The sequence below is a fragment of the Cyprinodon tularosa genome, unplaced genomic scaffold (genome assembly GCF_016077235.1).
Source record: "Cyprinodon tularosa strain WSP-4 unplaced genomic scaffold, ASM1607723v1 ctg811, whole genome shotgun sequence".
Taxonomy (NCBI): domain Eukaryota; kingdom Metazoa; phylum Chordata; class Actinopteri; order Cyprinodontiformes; family Cyprinodontidae; genus Cyprinodon; species Cyprinodon tularosa.
Genome location: NW_024039576.1, coordinates 402,207 through 424,028, shown reverse-complemented (window position 1 = coordinate 424,028; position 21,822 = coordinate 402,207). Strand labels below are relative to the sequence as shown.

The following is a 21,822-nucleotide window of genomic DNA, read 5'->3' as shown; positions in this document are numbered from 1 at the left end:
CTTCAAAGTCAAAATAATACAAATGCTGACCAGTAAAAGTAGGAAATATGGAAATCTGAAATAAATTTCTAGACATCCAGCATATTTGTTCTAGATGTGAAGAATGCAATTTTGTTTGAAACGGTCGTTTTGACAAGGAGAAAACATTTATTTTCAGATATTAGATATACATATTCAGTCAAACTAATACATGGAAAACTCAGAGTTACTGAAAACTTAGAGTTTTCAGTAAACCTACTTTTTGAAACTAACTCCTGGTTTAAATGTTGCCTTTTTAATATAATATTGAACTCTAATATGTATGCCCCACTTTCTCCCTTGTTTATCAAACTGACTTTATGTTAGTTTAAGTAAACAAGAACTATAAATAATGCATATTCTAACCCATCATGTGCACATCTAAATTTCAAGCAAGCTTTTGTCTTCTCCTTTTTGTTATTTATAAGGGTAAAAAAAAAAACTATTTGTAAGCAAATATATCTGCCTTTTCTATGGCATCCAATTGTAAGCCTCTTTTAACAAGTTAGTATTTAGCTTTTTTAGGCTGACCTATTGCTTAGCAAACCTAAGCAACCGACAAACATTTAGCTGGCATCAAATTGGTTTCATGTGGAGCGGGAAATTAAGACAGCTTTACAGCTTTGTACATTTTGAAAGTTGAGTACCCTTTAGGATTTTCCCATGTAGTTGTGAGAATTATATGTAATCACAGGTTTTATATCTTTCCCTTTGGTGTGCACAAGTTCCAGGACTAAACTAGGTACTGGACTTGGGGTTAATAGAATAGTAGAAATTCAAAAAACAGGATAGTAACTTGCAGCAAAAATAAGTACCCCTTGGGCTTCGAAGTTGTCACTGTGTAAAGAATCCCTCTTACAGCATTAGTGAGGTGTTTGAAAATAATGTAATAGGAACCACAATAGCCGGAAGACATGTTTATTTTCTGTGGAGGCATATTAACTGTTTCTTCAGGCTGCCACAACAGGGAGTTAGACTTAAACAGGAAAGAGAGAAGCCAAAAAGAATTCTGGCAGATATGCTCTACATGATCCATTTTTATTGGTCAGTTGTTTCTTTTACTGAATCTAATGGTAACTGAAATATGGGCAGTTTGCTGGAAATCTCATAGCTAAAATCTACTTATTCTACAGGAGACACGCAAAGCAATTACTTTTTCAGATGGCCAATAATACTTTAGGTGTAAAATGCTGATCTAAGACAATAGTACATCTTTTTTATTTCTTTTAAATTTTGAACTGAAGACACATATATTATTTATAATGAAATTATTTCAAAAGGGAAACGTCTTTTTAAATTGTGCATGTTGCACTTTCTGAGGAAAAAACAACAATCTATCAAAAAGTAGTGGTTGAAATAGTAATATGATGCAGCTTTGCTCAATACAGTGATTTGACTTTTGTTTTTAGATTGTTATCATACATTGAAGTAATTGTTTTTATTATTTTTTTTTTATAAACATAATATTTTTTTTGTTCTAATGTTTTTTTTAAAGGCAGTTTAGTTTTCATTTTTCCAAAAACAAGAAGGTGATGTTTTTGTACGGTGTAGCTTATACAGTATGGTAGTGCTTCAGTGGAGTTACAGTGTTTTTTTGTTTAGTTATTTATTTATTTATTTGGTGGAAGTTTTTTTTTCATAGTTTTGCCTTTTTTGCTAAGAATATGTGGTGGTTGAAGCTTGGTAAGAAAGGTCCATGCTGTCTGTTTCTGTTACAAGTGCAAAATAAATGTTTGGAAAGCTCTAGATCAGTTAAAAGTTATTCTAAGGCCAATGCAAGTGTTTTAGTCATGTCAACCAACCCTAGACTGAGAAAAAAGACCAGAGAATACCAGAAGCAAGATTTTAGTGAAATGAGACCAAGTCAAGGAAAAAACCATCCCTGCCAGTATTTAAAAACAATCTTCCTGTGAAAGCTAATGAAAAATGCTAACCCTGCACAGAAATGTTTATTTAACAAAAGGCAACATGTTCCTACTGAATTTCTGACAATAAATATCAACCCCAATCCAACAATGAATGACTAAATAAATGCATAGCTACAAAACTTTTTATTGTATATGAACAACAGCAGATTGAAGAGAATTTAAGAAAAAATACCCATTATCAATAACAAATTCTAATGTAAACAAATACAAAATAAGCAAACATTACAGACACTGTATCTCCAAGAGTCTTGTGTTCATTAAAAATTTACTTGCATAAAAGTTCATTGTGGGGAAAATTGACAGGCCTGGGAGTCCTAACCTCAACCTTCCAGAAAATCTTTGAGATAAATTAGAGATTATGCCGCAATTCTAGTTTTCTCATCTAAGTGTGAACCCCCCACTTAGTAACTCTGGGGTCAGCCTACTTTGGCTTTCTCCTAAAATTTTGACCCAGGCACTGAATCTTCTCTGTGATAGTGGAAGAGATCCACTCTGAAAATCAACATTGCAGACTTTGACAGCACAAGGAAGCAGCCTATGAGAAATTTCACTAAATTTTATTTCATTTTTTTTTTAAATATTTAAATTTAAGGCTTTTGCTATAATGCACTTGATATGCATATGCAATAAACATGATTAGCAAATGCTTTGGTATCATGGAAAAGGGAAATGTATGAGGAGAGAGAAGTAAAAACGGAGAAAAAAAGGATAAAGTAGATAAAGGCCCCAGCCAGTAGTACTGGTTTCAGATGTGATCAACCATTAAATGGCAATTATTAGCAGTGATCAGCCCCATATAATGGCTTCACTCTGCCTCCTCTACCTTCTAGTAGGTTTCTTATGGCTTACGTCCTAAGTCAGTCCTCAAGGGGCACTGTCCTTCAGCTTAGTTATGCTGAAGCTTCTCTGCTTCAGCATAACTAACTCTTATAACTCCAGTTCAGCAAGAGCCTCTTAATCAGCTATCAATAGAAATAATTTGTGCTGAAGCAGCAAAACCTCTATAACCTGCAGAGTGGCAGACCTCGAGAATCGAATTTGGACATGCCTGCCATACAGAACCTGGCACTCCCCACAGACATTCTTTACTCCCAAGTACCCTAGTGGGTTAACCAATTCATGTTCTAAGGACATGTTCCCCTTCATTCCAGGATGGAGGCAGGCAGATTGTCAGGGGCAACGATGGCCAACTGCAACAAATCCCCTTTATACATGGGAAAAAACAGCCAGAGAAGTATGAAGTACCTATACCTAGACAAATCCACTGTTCCAGACCAAGCAAAGTACACTAGGTGCCCGTTCAGGCATGAAACATTCCAACACCCAAATCTGGCAAAGAGGTAGTGGAGGACAACCTTGGCAAAGACAACACACTGTAACAGTCCCACACCATGAACCCTTAGGAGCCCAAGCACACCCTGCATACAGCACAACCATGACTCAAGCACTGACACAAGCCTTCAGATCCACCCTTACATCTAATGAATTTCTTCCCTGGCCTCTGTCTGAAAGAACCCTGGGAGAATTTGTTTTGATTCCCCTACCAAACAGTTCCCATAATGAGATGCCTGGACTCAGAACAGTTATCCTGTTCCTCTTCCTGGCCTTCAGTGAGAGATGGTAACCAGAGAATAGGGGTGTGGAAAAACCCCTAAAAATCTACAGACTCTCATTAAAGCCCATGTTCTGAATGGTTTATTTTGTATCTTTCAATACCCCCTCTTAACAGATTTGTCCCGGCTCAAGTTAACTTATTCGGATTCATTTGGAATGTAAACATACAGAAATATTCGTATTTATTGTGATCTGTGTTATCTTCATCTGATTTTTAGCTTGACTGATGAAACTAAATAATAGTTTTCCAAATGCTGAACTGAATTAGGTACAACAATACATAATATTATTAAAAGTCTAGTATAGTTTGTTATTCAAGGCAAACAGCAGGCTTTGTGAGTTTATTAATCTTAGCCATAAGAGGCTTGATATATAGACTTGCTATGAAAAAGCAAAAAAATGCATATCTGAACTTAGGATATACATATCTGCATTTAGGATGTAAATGTACAATAAAGAGATAAAAAGTGATTCAGATTAAGAGGGCTGTCTGTATGAAACAATTTTAACATGTACTTCACAATGTTGGTGCTTACAACTTAACATGGGAGTAATATGCCAAGCACATCATCTATTCCATCACCAACAAAGTCTACTCCTGACAATCTAAATTATTGTTAAGAACATATACAAAAGTCCCTTATCATTTTGCTTGGCCTTACCTTGTTGTCTGACAGCCCAGTGACTTGGTCAACAAATTCTTCCTGAATCATGAAGGCAGCCAGGTTAGCAGTGTAGGAGGCCAGGAAGATGACAGCAAAGAAGGCCCATACCGACACAATAAACTTGCTGGTGGTTCCTTTGGGATTCTGCACTGGCACAGAGTTGTTAAAGACCAGACCCCACAGCAGCCAAACGGCCTTGCCCATTGTAAAAGATGGACCATGGGGATCTGAAAGATACAGTAAAGATAAAGAGAGACATTATCTAACAGCTACATTTCCAGAAGTGATTAACATTTAAATATATATTAAATATTTGCACTTTTAGAAGTTATTGTGTTATGTTCTCAAGATATATATATTTTTTATGTATTTATTTAATATGTATCCATTTCAGTATATCAGGCATGTAAAATTGTCAAACAACCTTTAGTAATTTCGATACAAATCCTACTGACAGCAATTTTTTTCCTTAAGCATATGTTTATTTTTCTTTGTAGGTGCTTCCAACATATTAGCTTAAATTATTCTTTTCATGTCTTGATACAATAAAACATTGTTGTATCAAGTGCTCATTGCTTGTGATCTCACAAAAATATATGTTATTTCGTCTCAAAGTTTAATATTTGTGCAATCTGGTTGCTATCAGTTTGTTCATATGTCAGCAAAAAAGATAATAATAGAAAGTTCACATGTGCAGGTAAGGGCTTTAAGTTTAAAATTCTGATTTTCCTTTTTCCATGTAAGCAATCAATTCTTGAGTCTCAACCCTACTGCACTGACACAGTTAGTTGATACAGGCAATAAATATAAACTGACTATGAAACACCATTTTTAGCATTCTTGTTAAAAAAAGTACAAATATTACAATATTTGTAGAAATATCCCACGAAATATTGCTAATCTGTGTACCTTAAATACCATTCTATAAGTTAGAAAAACCATTGCATTCCTCAGTTAGATAAACTAATGTACCTTGGTCTTAACAAGATTCTTTTTATTAAACTGACTATTTTTCCATACGGTGTCTCGCCACCAAAAGCAACAAGGCTTGCTTATGTCACATTTAAACTCTATTTCTACAAATGTAACCACTTGTTAAATTAAATTTTAACTATGTTTAATGATCACTTGTTAAGCTTTCTTGGCAATGTTTTGCAGGCTCGTAAAGTACAAAAATGTCAAATCAACATGTCAAAAGCAGACATAAATACAAATGAGCTACTTCTCAAATGAATTAATATCTGCACCAAACATTTTTTTTAGATCTGTATTGAAATGCTTTACAGATAGGGATTTTTTAAAATCATGCTCACCTTTTCCTTGTGCCAGGTTTCTGTTAAAGCCAAGAGGACTGATGTACTCAAACATGAAGACAGCCATTGCAGTCACCAGTAGGAGCATCACAAACATCATAACCCACACTGATGCACTGAATGGCTCTGAAAAAGACACAATTAGGAACATAGGAATAAATATCAACATTGGTAAATTAAAATATCTATTTTCTTCTTGATACGTTTTTATTAAGCTAAGGGAATTAGTTACATTTTTGTGCACATGGATGAGCTAACAGAGTGAACTGGCAAGATGTGCCCCTCACATTCAGACCTCTTAAAATATCCCTCATATACTCAAATTTGATTATTTGAGGAACAGAAAAGTATAGCAAGCCCTGGTGTCAGCACTCCTGTCCACCCACTGCATTCACAGCACTGCTGCAGAGATTAAACTCCTTCTTTATGTATGGGGGGGAGCACTCTTGGCATAGGGCAGCCTGCTGAGAGGGGGTTGTGCAAGAGAAGTATATGTCTGCTGGCAAGCAGCCATATATGGGTTTTCCTGCTAAGCCCCCATAATGGCCACTTTCACAGCACTAACTGCATGCAACATACATGACAGCATGTTAACTGAAGTGTGAGTATGTTTCTGTGTACAGCATTCTGGCTGTTATAATTTTTGTTTACTTATATTTTAAAGCTTGTTGACTTGTTGCCTTAAATATGTGCTTAGGAACTTGCTGAGAAAGTGCAGCAAATGAATTACTATGCAGATATAACAGGGATATTTATTGCCCTTGGTTAACTTCTTCAGTTTCATTGGAAAGGAATAACACAAAATCCCCTAGATAAAAGCAAGCACACTTAAAAAAATCAACAGTGACAGCTGTTACCGAGAAAAGCTGATGGTGAGACCGTTCCATTGCTACGTGAGACCATAACGCTGATCCCAGTTTCTACGAACGGGACGGAGAAATCGATGACCTCAGAACGCTCCTCATTGATCGTCAGAGATCCGACGGCCATGACGGCTTTCTTATAGACCACCTATTTCAGAAGTGACAATAGAGGCAGGAACAGGGAGATATGATTTAAAAAGATTGAAGAAAACAAATAATCAACAAATGACATCTGATCTCTTAAGGCAGTAATATTTTGTTCTATGATTTCTTTGCATAGGCCATTACCTCTCCCACCATCCCATTCCAGACATTGTTGATCTTCTTGCCATGCTTGCCATTGGTAACCAGGTACAAGTCGTACGTGAATTTGACATACTTGGCAATCTTCTTCAGAATGTCAATGCAGAAACCTTTGCAACACTTTTTGATATATGTCCCACCAGCCTCAGTTGTGTTGCTACAAGGACACAAAGACACATGGGCAACATTATAACTTGGTTTGGGTTTTGCTTTTCTTTAGTGCATATGACAAATACTAAAATGCAGAGATTGTTAGATAGTCTTTTGCAAAGACAAAATGCTAATTCAGGCAACAATTTTGCTTTTGTTAGCTAAATACAGCAGTGCCTCTAATTCATGAAACTTTGTCTTAAAAAAAAGGCTTAGATCATCCTCCCCTGAAATGTTTGAGGATATAAAAACTAAGTTATTTCCCTCTATACTTGCTAAAAAAAGAGAATGTTGATGTCACTTAATCTGCAAGCATCTTGCCATCTGTGTGAATAAATCTGAGAGCAGGACAGTTCGGGAACTTCTCATTTATAAACAGAATAGAAGCCCTTCTGCGCTAAAGAGTACACTTTCAGCCATCTGGGAGTCTCATTTCACTTTTAAATGTGTGCTAATTAGAGGACACCAACCTTGTCCTTTGATTTGACATCCAAACTTGAAAAGAGTGAGAGCAACAAAAACAACCCCAAAAAACCCCAAGCAGTGACTCAGCAGTTTCACTCTGATCTGTTCAACAAAAGTGCACGTAGGACTACATGACCTTAGCTGCATTCTCTAGATAAAAAAAACATATCAAACTACTATTGCTTTCTGTTCTTAAACTTCTTTGATTGAAAATTTATCTCACTTGAATGTCGCTTTTGATTATTATGACAACTTGTGGGTACTATCTAAGCAAAATGGTACAATTGTCTAATAATTAAAAACAAAATGTATGATTCCTCTTTAAAGAAGTAGCAAAACAAGATACTAACCAATCTTATATTTCAGGAATTATGGGACCTATTCAGTCTTAATGTAATACTGTATTAGTCAATTCACTGTCATTGCCAAATTATTGAAACTAGAAAAATTCGACGTTTAATAGTTAAAGGTGCTTTATTTTTGTTTTGGGATTTTTTTTTTTGCCCCGTGGAATGAATGAATTATAAAGACACAATTTATTCAACAAATACCTTCCACAGGAGATTCATTGGCCCCAGCGGCTTGGGCTCTACCCTTTCATTTGTTTCATAGAGGGTACTTTACTTTTCCTTATTTGAATGAGGAATTGATAGACTATAACAACTTTGCTGTTACAAGGTTTGCAGTTTTTTTTGTCATAAAAAGTTAAGAGATTGTATTTTATTGTATTTTAAGCTACATCTTTTTGCCAAAACCAGTTACCGTGTTATCGATGCTAGTAAAAATATGTGGTTTACTTTTATTAACATAAAATGACTTCTGGTTCAGTGCTTTGAGTGTTTGGCTTTGCCATTAACAAGGTCATTTACAAAGCTATTGTACTTTATATCTGCTTTCATACAAAATACTCCATCACTCTGATTCTACATTAAGCGGCTTCCCTTTCCTTTAATAAAGCAGTTTTGACGTGTTGAACTCTGTACTCTATGTTATTATGTTGCCTCATCTTTTATTCTTTTATTCTTTATGCCCAAATAACTTTATAGCCACTGATACTGAGCCTATTTCGCTAAACTTAAGTTTGTTGTTAAACTTGAATGATTCACTTCCTTTGTGACCAAACTGTTGCGTAGGAGGCATTGCTTTAGTCTGTGACGATACAATGAGCTTTCTTAGATCTACATCTTACTAAATAATCCTGAGAACATATGGATCGATTCATTCTTTTAATAATTATGATAAGTTAGATGTATTTTGCATAAAAAATATCATGCTAAATTTGTGGGAAATGAGTTCACTAGATAACACAATCCATGCAGTAAGGGATTGTTTAACATTAGGAAGCATTCAAAAGTGGTTTTATATTTTATAGCAGTATCTGAAAGCAAAATGAAGACACTGCAACAAAAAAGGAGGACAGGTTTTGCCATTTAAATAATTTATCACTTAAAAAAAAACTAAACTAAAAAAAAAAACTAAGAGACTAAAACTTGTTCAGTGGTGTCCTAAAATACAGTAGCATGTAGGCCTGAACTTTTAAGACAGCCTTCACAAACATTGAGGTTTAGTGGATAGCAGTGGATATACAGTAAAGAGGCTGTTTGTGAAGTTACCAGGGAACTTAAAGCTGACGCACCACTGGGCATCACGGGTCTCTAGAGAGAGCTTTGGGGGGGGCATGTGTATGATTGTGTATATGTTTTTTTCTTCTAAGGGAAAGCCTGGATGAGTGAATTTACGTTTCTGCATGCATGACTTCTCCTCATACCCCCATACAGCTCTTATCCCACTCCCCATTTACTGCTTCTTCCATTCCTTCCATCTAGCCCTTTTCTCCAAAAGTACTCCACAGATGCTTGAGTGGGAATTATGCTGTGGAGAAAGCAACATGGCTGAATGCACTAGTCCTTGAGTGGACATGTGGCAACAGAAACTGTTTATGAACTTGGGAATGTGTGTTTATTATGTTCCTCCCCCAAGATGCTTTATCCTCCACCCTACTTCACAGTGACTCTGGCTGACGATCTGTTTCAGCTTGTTCAATATGCCCCCCTTTTTGTTTAATCAACTCTCTTGCTTTGTCTGCAAACATTTGTCATTGCCAAAGGTCGTGGCACAAATCTTGATATTTTTTGTGTATATTTTTGCAAAACCCAAAAATTTCATGGGCTTTAGAAAGGTTGATGCCTATACTAATATAGTTTTTACAATGTTGACCCTTGTTCTTCTGTCTGACAAGTGCCAAACCTCGGCCAAAACTATGTTTAATTTGGACTTGGTTTCATCTCATAAAAGCTTAAGACTGATCCCTAAATCTTGGCTTATCCTGTCATTTTTTGGGAACAGATGGCAGGTTTCCATCTGCGTAAGACTTAATATTTAGATTCCTCATTAAATTCAGACCTTTGAGGCTTAAGTTTTTGATGATCTGAAAAAAACTCTTGTTTCAGGTTTAAGGATCTTATCAGAATTTCTTTGAAAGTAAGGCTGGTTTGTTGCAAAGAGACATATGCTGCAGCCTTTTTAGAAGCTAACTCAAGGCAATGGATTCAAGGAAATCCAATAGTGTTTGGCCACAGTCTGTTACAACAAAAAGTTTGCTCAAAAGATAATAGCTGATAATTTTGTAACAAATAACAGAATGAAACAACAGACACACAGATATTGGAAGATTGATGCACATACACAGTTGTGCCTTAAAGTTTACATAACCTCCTATTAAAGTAAATAATAAATTCAAATAATACAAAACTGAAAAAATTTCTGATGAATAAAGAATTACTTAATGACAATTTAGTTAAATATTTTATTAAATATTGATCATATTTATTTAGATTCATTTTTATAAAAAAAAAAAAAATTCTAAGCTTAACATCAATAACTTCTCCTGCCCATAAAAATAGTGAATGCGATTGGAGCTCAAAATTTGGAAAATTAAAGGATTATTTGCAAGATTTTGTACTGAGTATAGTCCCTTGGATGTCTATTTATTACACAGATAAAGATATATGTATTATTTGCAATTTCTTTTCTGCTTGATTATTTAAGCTTAAATATTTAAGATACTGTGTCTTTAACACATTTAATAAAGAAATTAATTTATTTTTGGGCCATTATATGAACAGAAAAGGCAGATAATTGTGTACAGTGATGAAAAAAGGTTCTAAATTATTATTTTTTTAGGCCTTCCAAAGTCAACTATAATTATGACAAAATATTACCTTTGGCACTAGAGAACATGCATTTCTTACAAAAATAATAGTTGGTGTTCTAACCAGGAAGAAAGACACTTGCCTTCCCTTTGACTTTATTTCTCCCCATGTGAAGGCCGCCCATTTTACAACATCATAGGATCATACTAGTTCTGGTTATAAGGATTATCTTCCTGAACAAAAGCCTGGCACCTCTAGCAGCTAAAATCTTCACATACTAGACCTTAGCTAATAAAATGTTTTGTGCTAAAAAGAAAAAAGCATCAGACTTACTCTTTGATATGCTTTCTGCAGGGCACAGAATTCCTCATGCAGGTACCGGTGAGCCTTTCCACATCCTCCACAATAACAAACGGTTTTTCTTCCAAGGTGACAATCGACAAGTGATTGTCGTCCAGCTCGGCATCGCCAAAAGAGTTGAACCTTGGCCACACTGGGTACTTTATTGTCAGGCTGCCATTGTCAAGTTTCCCCATCTGTTGAGGTGGATGGATAGGGTGAGGGGGTTAAAGAAGGAAATAGATAATTATTATATGTAGCTTAACTTAATTCAAAAAAGGCAGGATGAAGTTTAGAAAATGTGCAAATCTAAATTAAGTGTACAGCAATGGATGTTTGGTATGGACTTGTGAATTGACATTAGTGTTACGAACTAATGAGCCAAACATAAATGGCTATAAGAACATTTGACAGCATTATCACAACATTTGAAACCACCAACATTGTGCTTCTGGCTAGATTAAGTAATTTTTAAGTACTTTAATCATCTTCCAGATCATAGTGACAGTATGTGACCCACAAAATTATTTAGGCAAGGGTTCAATATAAAGGCACGGTTGTAATGCTTGCCTGCAGACAGAAGAGAATGACTTTCCAACAGATTGTATATCAATGATATGCTAGACAAATAAACTGAAAGAAACACACTTCATAATGTCAGATGCACAGAGTAAAAATGTATGGCAGAATTTATTCAGAGATTTTCTATGAATGTAAACATATATTGTAAGAGCAGAATGAGAAGGGGGAATGTTTTCTACCTCAGAGGTTATGTGACTGGTAATATTTTAAAACGTTTCTAGAGCTTTGATGTCCTACAGCAGAGACTTACCTATCTACATTTACCATTTAATATCTGTGTCTGGGCCTATTAAGCTGTGGCTTTTTCTCAGATAAAAAAGGCAAAGAAAGACAGCAACTGACACAAAGGCTGTCATGGCTTTATAATATTGATAATACAGGAGAATAACAGGAAAGATCCTCAAATCATCTCCATTTCAGAACCTTTGCCTCTATATCTTTCACATCACTATCTTCAAGCTCCCTAAAAGCCTGCATCACTTTTATCAATGAAACATCTGCCATGAAAATTTTTTATAAGTAATGCTAGAGCCATTTTTAATAGTGTCATTTTCTGGGATTTGACCCCCTCCTTAAAATATATTTTACACAATTAAGAAATAGTTTACATCTCAATCTTAAAACATTTAAGTCATTCTTCTTTATCCAATGCCAAATAAATTTTGATACCTATTTAAGTCAAACATTAAAACCCAAATAATATTGGAATAACCAACTGGAACAATAATATTGGAACAACCAAAAATAATTAACAAACCAGAAACCGCACGTTACCTGCCACCACTTAACTGTACATAAGATACTGTATATATAAGGCTGTATATATATCTGGATGCACTGTATATACTTCCTGCACCTTTTCCTCCTTTGTTCACTCTCTATTTTTAAAAGCCAATGTGAAAAGCAATTTCCTCCATTGTGAGATCAATAAAGTTTTATTCTATTCTTCTATTCTAACTCTCCAGGTTTGGATTTAAAATTAAACTAAAGGTTTTTAAAGTCGTAGGGAAACAGCTGTTCCAACCGCTGCATTTCTGAATTGTCCTATGTGGTCCACGGCTTTACACGAGCAACTTTGAACATGGCTGGTGACTCGGAAGCATCTTGCTAACCAGTTAGCAACTTAGTGTTAATAGGTTCCCAATGGGAAGTTACATTAGGAGCAAGTTGTACTAAATTGGTGACTTAGAAACAACACTATGAAGGAACGCTATCGAGAGCGGAAACTTGAAAGAGATTCCGCGGAGAGTTTTGTGAGGAGAGTTTTGTGTCGGAGGTCATGGATGAGTCTCCTTCTTCATAAATGTTTTATTTAGAAGAGGAAAGTGGGGACAAAAACACATATCAGTTGTTGTTTTAATTTTTTTTATTATTATTATTATTATAATAAAAAAATAAAAACCCAAAATAAAAACACTGCTCTTTTCTTATTCTAAAGAATAAAATGAAGACCTGGTTAATATTTTGTTGGTGGATCATTTTTGACATTTTGGTAGAATTATAAATGATGGTCTGAACCTCTGAAATATTACTCAGCTCTAAAATTCAATTAAAAAACACTTAATTAAAATGATGAACCACTCACCATACATTTTTTATCTTATTGTCATGCAGTCTGCCTCTGTTTTTTTTGTTTTTGGGCTGGATGGCTGCTTGCCACTTTCTGCTTGACTTCTGATTATTAGAGAGCAGATACACCTGTCTCTTTCCTAATCACCTTTATTTCCTACAGCTGTCATCCTCTCTATTTATACCTGCCTCTCTTTCTCTCTGTCAGATTGTCATGTTGCCTGCCTGCATGAGGTGCAGTTCCAGTTTTTTTGTGCAGTGCCTCCCTATCCTGTGTACCTGAGATCACCCTGCTGCCACTAGTTCTTTATTCCAGTGCATGGTTCTCCGCCTGCGTTATTCTGCTTTCACTTCCCTCACTGGGTTCTCATAGTTTTCTGACTTTGGTGACAATTTAAACTTCCATCAGCCTGTTGAGCCTGCAATCAGTCTGTTCTTCCTATATTTCTATATCAGTCAAACAGATCCATATATTTTAATAAACATTTTAAGCACCACATTGTGTCCGGCTGAATTATCAGGTTCTCTGTCTGGAATTTTTTTTTTTTTTAGAGAATATTGTGACTGGCTGTTAATGGCTGCTGTTATGTTTCTAAAGCCCCTCTCACACCTTGATGATTTAGCCAGTGTATGCCTGACGTCCCTGAATCTTCAAAAAAGCTGGCATACACTGAAATTTCTATGTATTATTTATTTTTATTTTGGGCGCATACATAGAGTATTCACAATGAGTCCAGAACTTATATCCAACAACAGCCTAACTTATGCATAAAAAAAGGCAGCGCAACGCCCATGAAATGTCACAAGCTAGTTTCCTGAGGAGGTAACGATGTGCCCAGAGGTGTCCGGCTGGCATAAAAGATTTATTTGATCGCAGTATGAACCTAGCTGCTATTTACCACCCGCCCAAAATAAAAATAAATAAATAACAAGAAAAAAGAAAAGAACAAAAAAAGGTTTGCTGTCGCAGCAGATTCAGCCTTATTTCTGCTAGGAAGTTTGTGTGATGGATCCATCACACTTACCTAAACTCTTAGCCTATGATGGGGATGAAGTCTGGAGGGGTACTGACGGTATCCTCCTGTGAACCCCCTTTTATACTAAAAAGCTGCCCATATGCCATTATAGAGCAGCTGTAAGTTAGAAACACATTCAGCGGTCATCTGGGACACATCAGATACATTAATATGCCTTGGAGAGAAGTTCTTGATAAGTTTCACGTAAGTTATGCGCAAGTTACTTGTAGATTTTGGATAAGCTAGACACCACGACTTATGAGTAAGTTAAACTTAACATATGTCAGCGATCAAATAACTTACCTGTAACTTAAGGACATTGTATGAGCATACGCTGGCACACGTCAAGAAAATTTAAGCAAGCTCAAAATTTCTCGATGTACTTGCAGTATGTCGACGTGTGCCAGCGTGCTGCAGCTTGCTCATAACGTATACAAAACTGACCCATAACTTATACAACGTATACCTGCATTTTTTCCAGATCATATGTACGTCAGGCATACGCTGGCTAAATCGTCAAGGTGTGACATCGGCTTAAGCTATCTCAATGTTAAACTCGACAAATTAAATGCTATGAAATCCAGGCCCTCTCTGATTTTTCTGCTGCCATCATCAGAGCAACCACTCCGTATTTTCCATTTTCACCTGAGTATCTGGCCTTCATAGTAAAATCATGCACTGAACATTGTAAACATTAGAGATAAGTTCTTTTTTGAAAGTTATACTCCACTTCCTTTAATACTCATGAGAAAGTAGTGTGGAGCTCCATAACAACACAAACAAAGGGCTAGTCTGCCAAACTGCCAAACTAGATCAGCCAACTGTCCAAATACTTAATGTCTCCTAAGAGCAAGAAGTCTATTATTATCGTACATGAAGGCAATTACAGTACTTACTGTACATTTTGTTATTATAATCCTGTTTAATTATTCTAACTTTAAGTTTATTTCCAGTATGATGTCCTAACGCTACGTCCGTGTTATTTAACCTAAAGGGATACAAACTTCTGGAAAAGTCCTTCACATAGAAATGTATGTTTTTCTATCTTAATTTTGTTTTATTGACCAAATTTAAACCTGCAACTATTTCACTACTCATTTTATGGAACAACACTGGAATCATTACAAATTACACCAAAGGGAAATTAAAAACTATGGAATCTAATTAGTTCAATATGACATTTTGGCATTTGGATTTTGAAAAGAGAAAATAAAACAACTGTTATTTTCATCTTGCGATTTAATTTTGATATTCAAAAATCAAAGAACAGACCTTACATTGATGACCCTAACATCAGTTGTTTAGATATTTTAAATAGATTTTGAAATTACTTTATTGTTTTACGCTTGTTTATATTTTTACACTCTTAAATTCCCCAAGGATTTTTAATCTGGCCCCCCCTTTGACCCAGGAGTCGTAAGATGGCGTTGTTACCCGTGGACGAATAAATACTTGCACACTGCCGATCCTGAGCCTGCATGCTTGGCTAAATCATTAACAGCCAAGCAGAGAGGAGGAAATGAAATTAGCATTTTAATTGTTTTGCTTTGAGTGGTTTTCTACCCTTTGACAGGGATTAGAGTCTCTTCTCTGCTGTTAGCCTGCAAGACTGTCAACAGCTCACTCTGCTGTCGGCTGCAGCCCTCGAAATTTGTGTGTGTGTGCGTAGGAATTTGTGTCAAAGAGAAAGCAGGAAAGTATGTGGAGGTGCTGTTCTCCAATGTGTCACCTTCAGTCTCTGGGGATTGTCCGCATTTGGCTATCTGTCTTAGCCCAGCTGTTTTGTATTTCACATGTGAGTGACTACATCTACAGACACACATGTTCATGTCAGTAGGAAAAGGGACTAGTAATGAAGGGAAGAGCGTATGGCTTATGGGGAATAAGAAAGACATGAGCCCTGACATCAATGTGTGTCACAACTATAATAATTATAAAAAGAATTTTGACATTTTTCATGGCATTGGATTAGATGGTGCAGTGCCTAACAAAACCCTTTACTTTGATATAGTTCCTGTTTGTGTATGCATGACTTAATGCGTTGCAAGTTATGTAAATAACCTTTTAAAAAACTTGACAAAAAAGGTTTATCAGCAGAACTGCAGCCTCGGAAAGGAGGCCATTTTTCAACCAGGCAACAAATAGGCCAAATGTAACCCTGAACTAGATTCATAGTAGAAACACTCTGAACTGAAAATTGCATTTATTGGGCCCTCAATAATTCCATCTCAAAATGAATTTTAGAGACTTGAAAAATGGAGATGCAATGAAAAAACAATTTTTCAGCTAAAATGCATCTACTCATTCAAGCTGAACAAGCTAAATTCTTCTAAGAAAAAATAACCTCCTTTTTTGCACTTGATACATCTGTTGTTTTTACAAACAGCGTCCCAAAGGTGTTTGTTTCCTTATCAGTGTCTGACATACCCATTATAAATCCAGTTGTTGTTGTTTTTTTAACACAGTATGTGTTGCACTTTTTACTTAAGCGTCTTTGAGATCAGATAAACACAGGTTTATATAAGTGAAATGCAAGAAAAGAACAAACTGCAGGACAATAATAGAGTAATCTATTTTCAGAATATTAATAGATTTTTTCTGTTTTGGTCCACAAGAGACAAATTAACTAAATGTTTTTTGAGCAAGACATTCATACAAACAAGTGTAACTGTAGTTTATCTGTAACTTGTTTATTTTCTGGCTGCTTGGTTACACTCTTTCTAATGGAGTTAAACTGAAACTTAATATATACTCACTACACTTAAATATTCTAGGCGGGCACAGACAGTAAAACTTACATCACACGGGATTCATGGATAAGTGAATTGTAGGAGTTCTCTATCAAAGAGTTACACATTATGGTCAAAGATAAATACGCATATGCATATAAATCGAGATTTCTGTCCATCTTCTGCATCCATTTTAAGTGTATTTCCATTCATCATTTGTGTTTTGGCTGGGGATCTACAGTCAACTCAACAAATGGAGCAATCCACCACCATCAATTGAGTTGACAGTATAGTGCAGTAAAGCTCATGCAGTGAGTGAAAGGAAGAAAGACATTTTATATAATAAATGTTTTCTTAAGATATTGTAGAATATTTCTACATGCTACCATGTTTTAAAACTGCCCAGACAATCTCTGTGTACTGTGTTAACCGTTTAGTTTTTTTCTCTTCTTCATCACCATGTTTACTTTTACTCTAAATTCAGGAGCTAACAAGAAACTTCCCTAAAGTGGCCATATTGCTTTACAACTACGTTAACTTGAGGAAATCATTAAAAGCATTAGCAGTGATGCTTGACACATCAGAAAGGAACAAACCTATTTATGTGTTTAAAGGGCACATAAATGGGCCTCGGAACTGGAATAAAAGTGAGATACTACTATTAACCATATAATGAATATTTTCCTCTTGAACAGACACCGTATTAAAGAGATCGTCATTTTCGTTACTTTCATTCCTGAGTGGTCATAATATTATGTCAGATTGTTGTGTTCATGCAGAACACTAATGCACATTTAAAACAGAAGTGATAGAAAACCACAACTGAACAAGCTTTGATAAATTTAGTCTAAAATATAATGTGGTAACAAAGTGAGTCAAATATTGTAATGGGATACTTAACAAAACGAGAGGATGAGAAAGGGGAGGAAGAAGATTGAACAAGAAGCTGACTTCAGCATTCCTTCTCTATCCTGCTGCTCTCATCAACCATCCTTTCCCTCCCCAGCGCCTTCCTTGCTCTAATTAAAGAAAGAATGGTTATAAATTAATGCCCAGAATGGAGGAGGGCTTATGTTTATCGAATGGCAGAGAAAGAGACTGCTGAATCTGCTTGGATGTTATTCTAGATATTACATGGACACAGTACAAAGGCTGTTGCAAAGATTTTTGCGCATGTGATCTGAAATTCAGGCCAGCAGAAGGTTACAATGATAGGGCCAGCATCATTACTGCATTGTAGGCGATCATTATTTGTCACAGGTTTAAAGCGTATCTAGGTCTATTTTTTCTATATAATTTTGTCCTGTTCTTCTGTATTCTACTAGAATGGTGTTAATCAACAAAGATCAACAAAATAAGAATAAATCATTAAAATCCCCAACATATATTACCTTCAAGTCACCTATTCTGGGCCCCTTCTTCTTGCCAATCTCACAGGGAGTTATCACTGTGGCACGATGCATTATGGGAGAATGAGTTCCTAATAGCGTGGAGAAACCCATTCAGTCATAAAACAGTATCTGTCACTCCTGTCAGACAAAATTATGTCGGCAAAATGGATTTTGCTCTCCAGCGCCAACCCTTGCTTTGACTGTTTGTTTGTGCACGTGTGCACAGAAGCTGCATGTGTGTTGCATCTGCCTGCATGCGTCAGTGTGCGTGTGTATGCCAAAGTCTGAGTGCAAAACGAGGGCAGAGAGAAAGAAGAAGAGTGAGAGAAGATTCTAATCACTGATTTATACAGTTTTTCCCTTTCAAGTGTAGTTCTTTTATTAAAATTCAAAGGACAGTGACGCCTGCATAAAAAAAGAGCCTTCCTGTGTTTATGTGTCGACCTGGAGGTGTGGGTGTATGCACATGGGTTTTGTGTGTATCTGTGCTCCATATTGTGATTCTTCAAGCACAAATCCCTTGTTGTCTGTAATAATTATTTTGTGAACTGAATGCAAACTCTGTGGCAGAGTGAGAAAATTTGCAGACACCATCTTATGTGCTGATACAAAACTTGTTTCTAAAAAGTAAGTAGTTTTCTGACTCAATTAGTGAAGTTGCATTGAAACAGAAACTGTCATTGAGGTTTGATTATTGAAGTGATACATAAATGTGTTATAGGGCATTGTGTTCTGTATGTAAATATGATTTATAAAAAGGGCAGTTTGTTCATGAACTGAACATATTTGCCAACTTTTATTTTTGTTGATGTTGCAATTCTTTTAAGTTTAGCTAGAGAGTAACCAGAGAGTAACCATTTATTTTTATTAAGATGTAATACAAGCAATAAAGCTCATACAAATCAAACAAATTAGTTGGATTTGTCAATGACTGATTTGTTAGTGACGCAAATTAGTCTGATCACCGTGATCATCTTAATTAAGAAAGCAACAGTGATGTTGTATCAACAGTAACTTCTTAATTCTGTCTTTACATAATTGCATGATGTAAACTTTAAACTCATCATCCCAACACACATGCAACATAAAAGTTATAGCATATCATAATTTTTTTCAATTTAAATGACATGATGTTTAGCTAAAGATGCGTAATTTCTTCTGTACTGTGTTCATGCAAAACAGACTTTTAGAAAAATAAATATCAATGAACACAAGCAAGCAAGGGGGTGTTGTGGTAACCTGACTCCGCCGAATGGATTTGCTCCGCATATCCATCTGGAAACCTTCCGTTGAAGTAATTTTGGGAAGGGGCAAAAATACTGGTTAGCTGATTGGCCTATGTTGGTGATAGACGGGCCAAATAAACCAATCAGATCAACGAAGCATATGAAGTACTAACCGAGCGACGACGAAGAGGAGCCAATTGATAGATCAAACTCTTGCCGAAACTAGTCGGGAGAAGAGTAAAAACATCTTTTCCTCTGAGAAAAGCCTCCAGAGCAGTGTTTTGCTCTTCTTTTAGTGAAGAAATACTCTGTAATTCCGATAAAACTTGCTCGATAGCCACGCTAACGCTAGTTTCATCGGCTGAAGCCGCCATGTTCTTTAGACTGAACTGTCGCGCTTCTCGTTGCGTCACACCTCAACCCGCCTCAGAGCCAACGCTGATTGGACGTCCCTTTGGTGAACGGCTCCAAATTTTCTTTAACGGAGAGTAGCCAGACTGATCTGCGAGTGAAACCTTGAAAGCTCGCGAGATCAGGATGGTCTCACGAGGCTAGTGTTGTGGGGCTGAGATGATCAAGGAGTAAAGGAAGAATAGCAGTTAATTTGACTTTGAACATTGGATGGTCGTTGGGGCAAAGACGGTCTTTATTTAAGAAACTGCTGATATATATTGGTATTTTTTCTGCATGATCATCTGAGGTTTAAAAAAATGACCTGAAAACAGGGAATGTAGCCAGTTAGCAGCTGTTTTATGGAAGAAAATGCTACACTAACCTTATTTTAAACCTAACCCTTATATCAGAGAATAATATGTGTGTTAACTCAATGCGTAAGGGAAGTAAATGTAGCTCAAATCCAAAGTATGCTGACTACCATCTCTCAATGGACATTATGATAAACTGCGAAGAAGAAGGGCTTCAACAGAAAAATACCACTAAAGGTGTCTCTCTTATCAGTTAAGAAAAAAATATGAGAGCATGATTCACACATACTTCCAAAAATTAGAAAAGAAACACTTACTGCTTAATCGGATGTGTTACAAACTGATGAGTATTTTCTCTATTTTACATTAAGCTAGAAGTTAGAAAAGTATGGATCCACCCCGGTTTGTATCAAAGAATCAGGATGACGGTGTTTGTGCAAAAAGTTGGCATATATATCTATTTATTGCACACCTGAGAAAATTTTTCAATCAAGATGACTAGTGTGTATATAAGGAGGTGAAGGATCATCTCTCTTTGCTGGATGATTATCCCTGATTGTTTTCCAGCCAAAGACCAGGAATATCTTTCTTGTTGAAATCTGTCTCCTTGTGAATCTATTTTAATGTGGACTGTTATTGTTCCAGACAGTTTACCTTAGTTCATCTCCGATCTTCATGGATAAGGTCTTACTTGTGTGCAGAAGTTCTCAGTCTTCATCACCTGCCAGCCCGCTCTCCAGCATGACGCCTCTTGCAAGTACCAAAGCACTTGAATCTCACTCACATTCTCTTGGACCTCTGGGGTACAGTCTGCAAAGTCCGCTGAATCAAACCCCTACAGATCCATGCTACCCCCCCTTCATCTGGCAAACCAACAAGAAATTTCAACTGACCTCCAGCAGTTCTCTGCTTCCAGATTAATGTTGCTTTTGTAAATAAAATGTTAAATTTACGGATTCTCCATGTCGTTCTGCATGTGAGTCAACAAAACTAAAAACAAACATAACTGAGCATAATTTAAATGTCACAATCTATCCATATTATTCCTAAGTAAGGTTGCTGCTCATGTCTATCACTTTATGATAATGACTTTTTAGTCTTCTATAGTTACATAAAACAGGAAATACATAATGTAACAAAATTATACACTATCTGAAATGTTAAATGGAGGTTTAACATGTTTATAGCAAAGTGTACCTAATAAAGCAAGAGGAGGAGCAGCTTTCATGTCTCTTAATTTTTGGAGGTTATATTAGATGTCCCCTAACTCATGAATAACCTCATTTAGCAAACATAGTTTCAGCATGTTGCAGGGAGAAGCAGAGGCAGAATATTTAAACATGTGAGTGCTAAACACAGGGGTTTAAATGAAGACAATTCTTGCACATCCGTTTAGCTACCATCCCTCTGTTTTTGTTTTCCCTCATTTCTTGTTTCTCTTATTTTTCTTTTCCATTATCTGAGCCATTCTCTTTAATTTCCACTTACTACCTTAACCAAGCTTTTTATTACAGTTTCTCTCCTCTACCCCCATGCATTTCACATCCCAAAGGAAGCATATTCCTATTTAAAAATTTTTATATTAAAATTTCAGTGCATATACAGAACTAATCTCTTCTTGATCACTATTTAAGTAATTTTTTTCCACTGATTTTATGTGCATGAGTGGGACAGCAGCACTGGGTGGAGACAAAAACATTCCTAATTATGCATCCACTTTGGGTTTCAGAGTAATCGTCTGCACCAAAGGGAGGTGGCACTGATCAATTTCACAGACCCTCTGTTTACAACACAC

The 21,822-nt window shown here is 36.1% G+C and overlaps 1 protein-coding gene across 2 annotated transcripts in view; it reads right to left on the bottom strand.

Annotated features, from left to right (window-relative positions):
* Nucleotides 1–21,822, bottom strand: part of grin2aa (glutamate receptor, ionotropic, N-methyl D-aspartate 2A, a) — a 233,492-nt gene that overhangs the window by 41,430 nt on the left and 170,240 nt on the right. For both annotated transcript variants that reach the window (XM_038271938.1, XM_038271936.1), the window contains 5 exons: nt 10,805–11,007; nt 6,690–6,861; nt 6,396–6,549; nt 5,539–5,664; nt 4,223–4,452 (listed from right to left, as the gene is read on the bottom strand). In XM_038271938.1, coding sequence (XP_038127866.1) covers nt 4,223–4,452; nt 5,539–5,664; nt 6,396–6,549; nt 6,690–6,861; nt 10,805–11,007 — 885 coding nt within the window. The remainder of the gene's footprint in view (nt 1–4,222; nt 4,453–5,538; nt 5,665–6,395; nt 6,550–6,689; nt 6,862–10,804; nt 11,008–21,822) is intronic.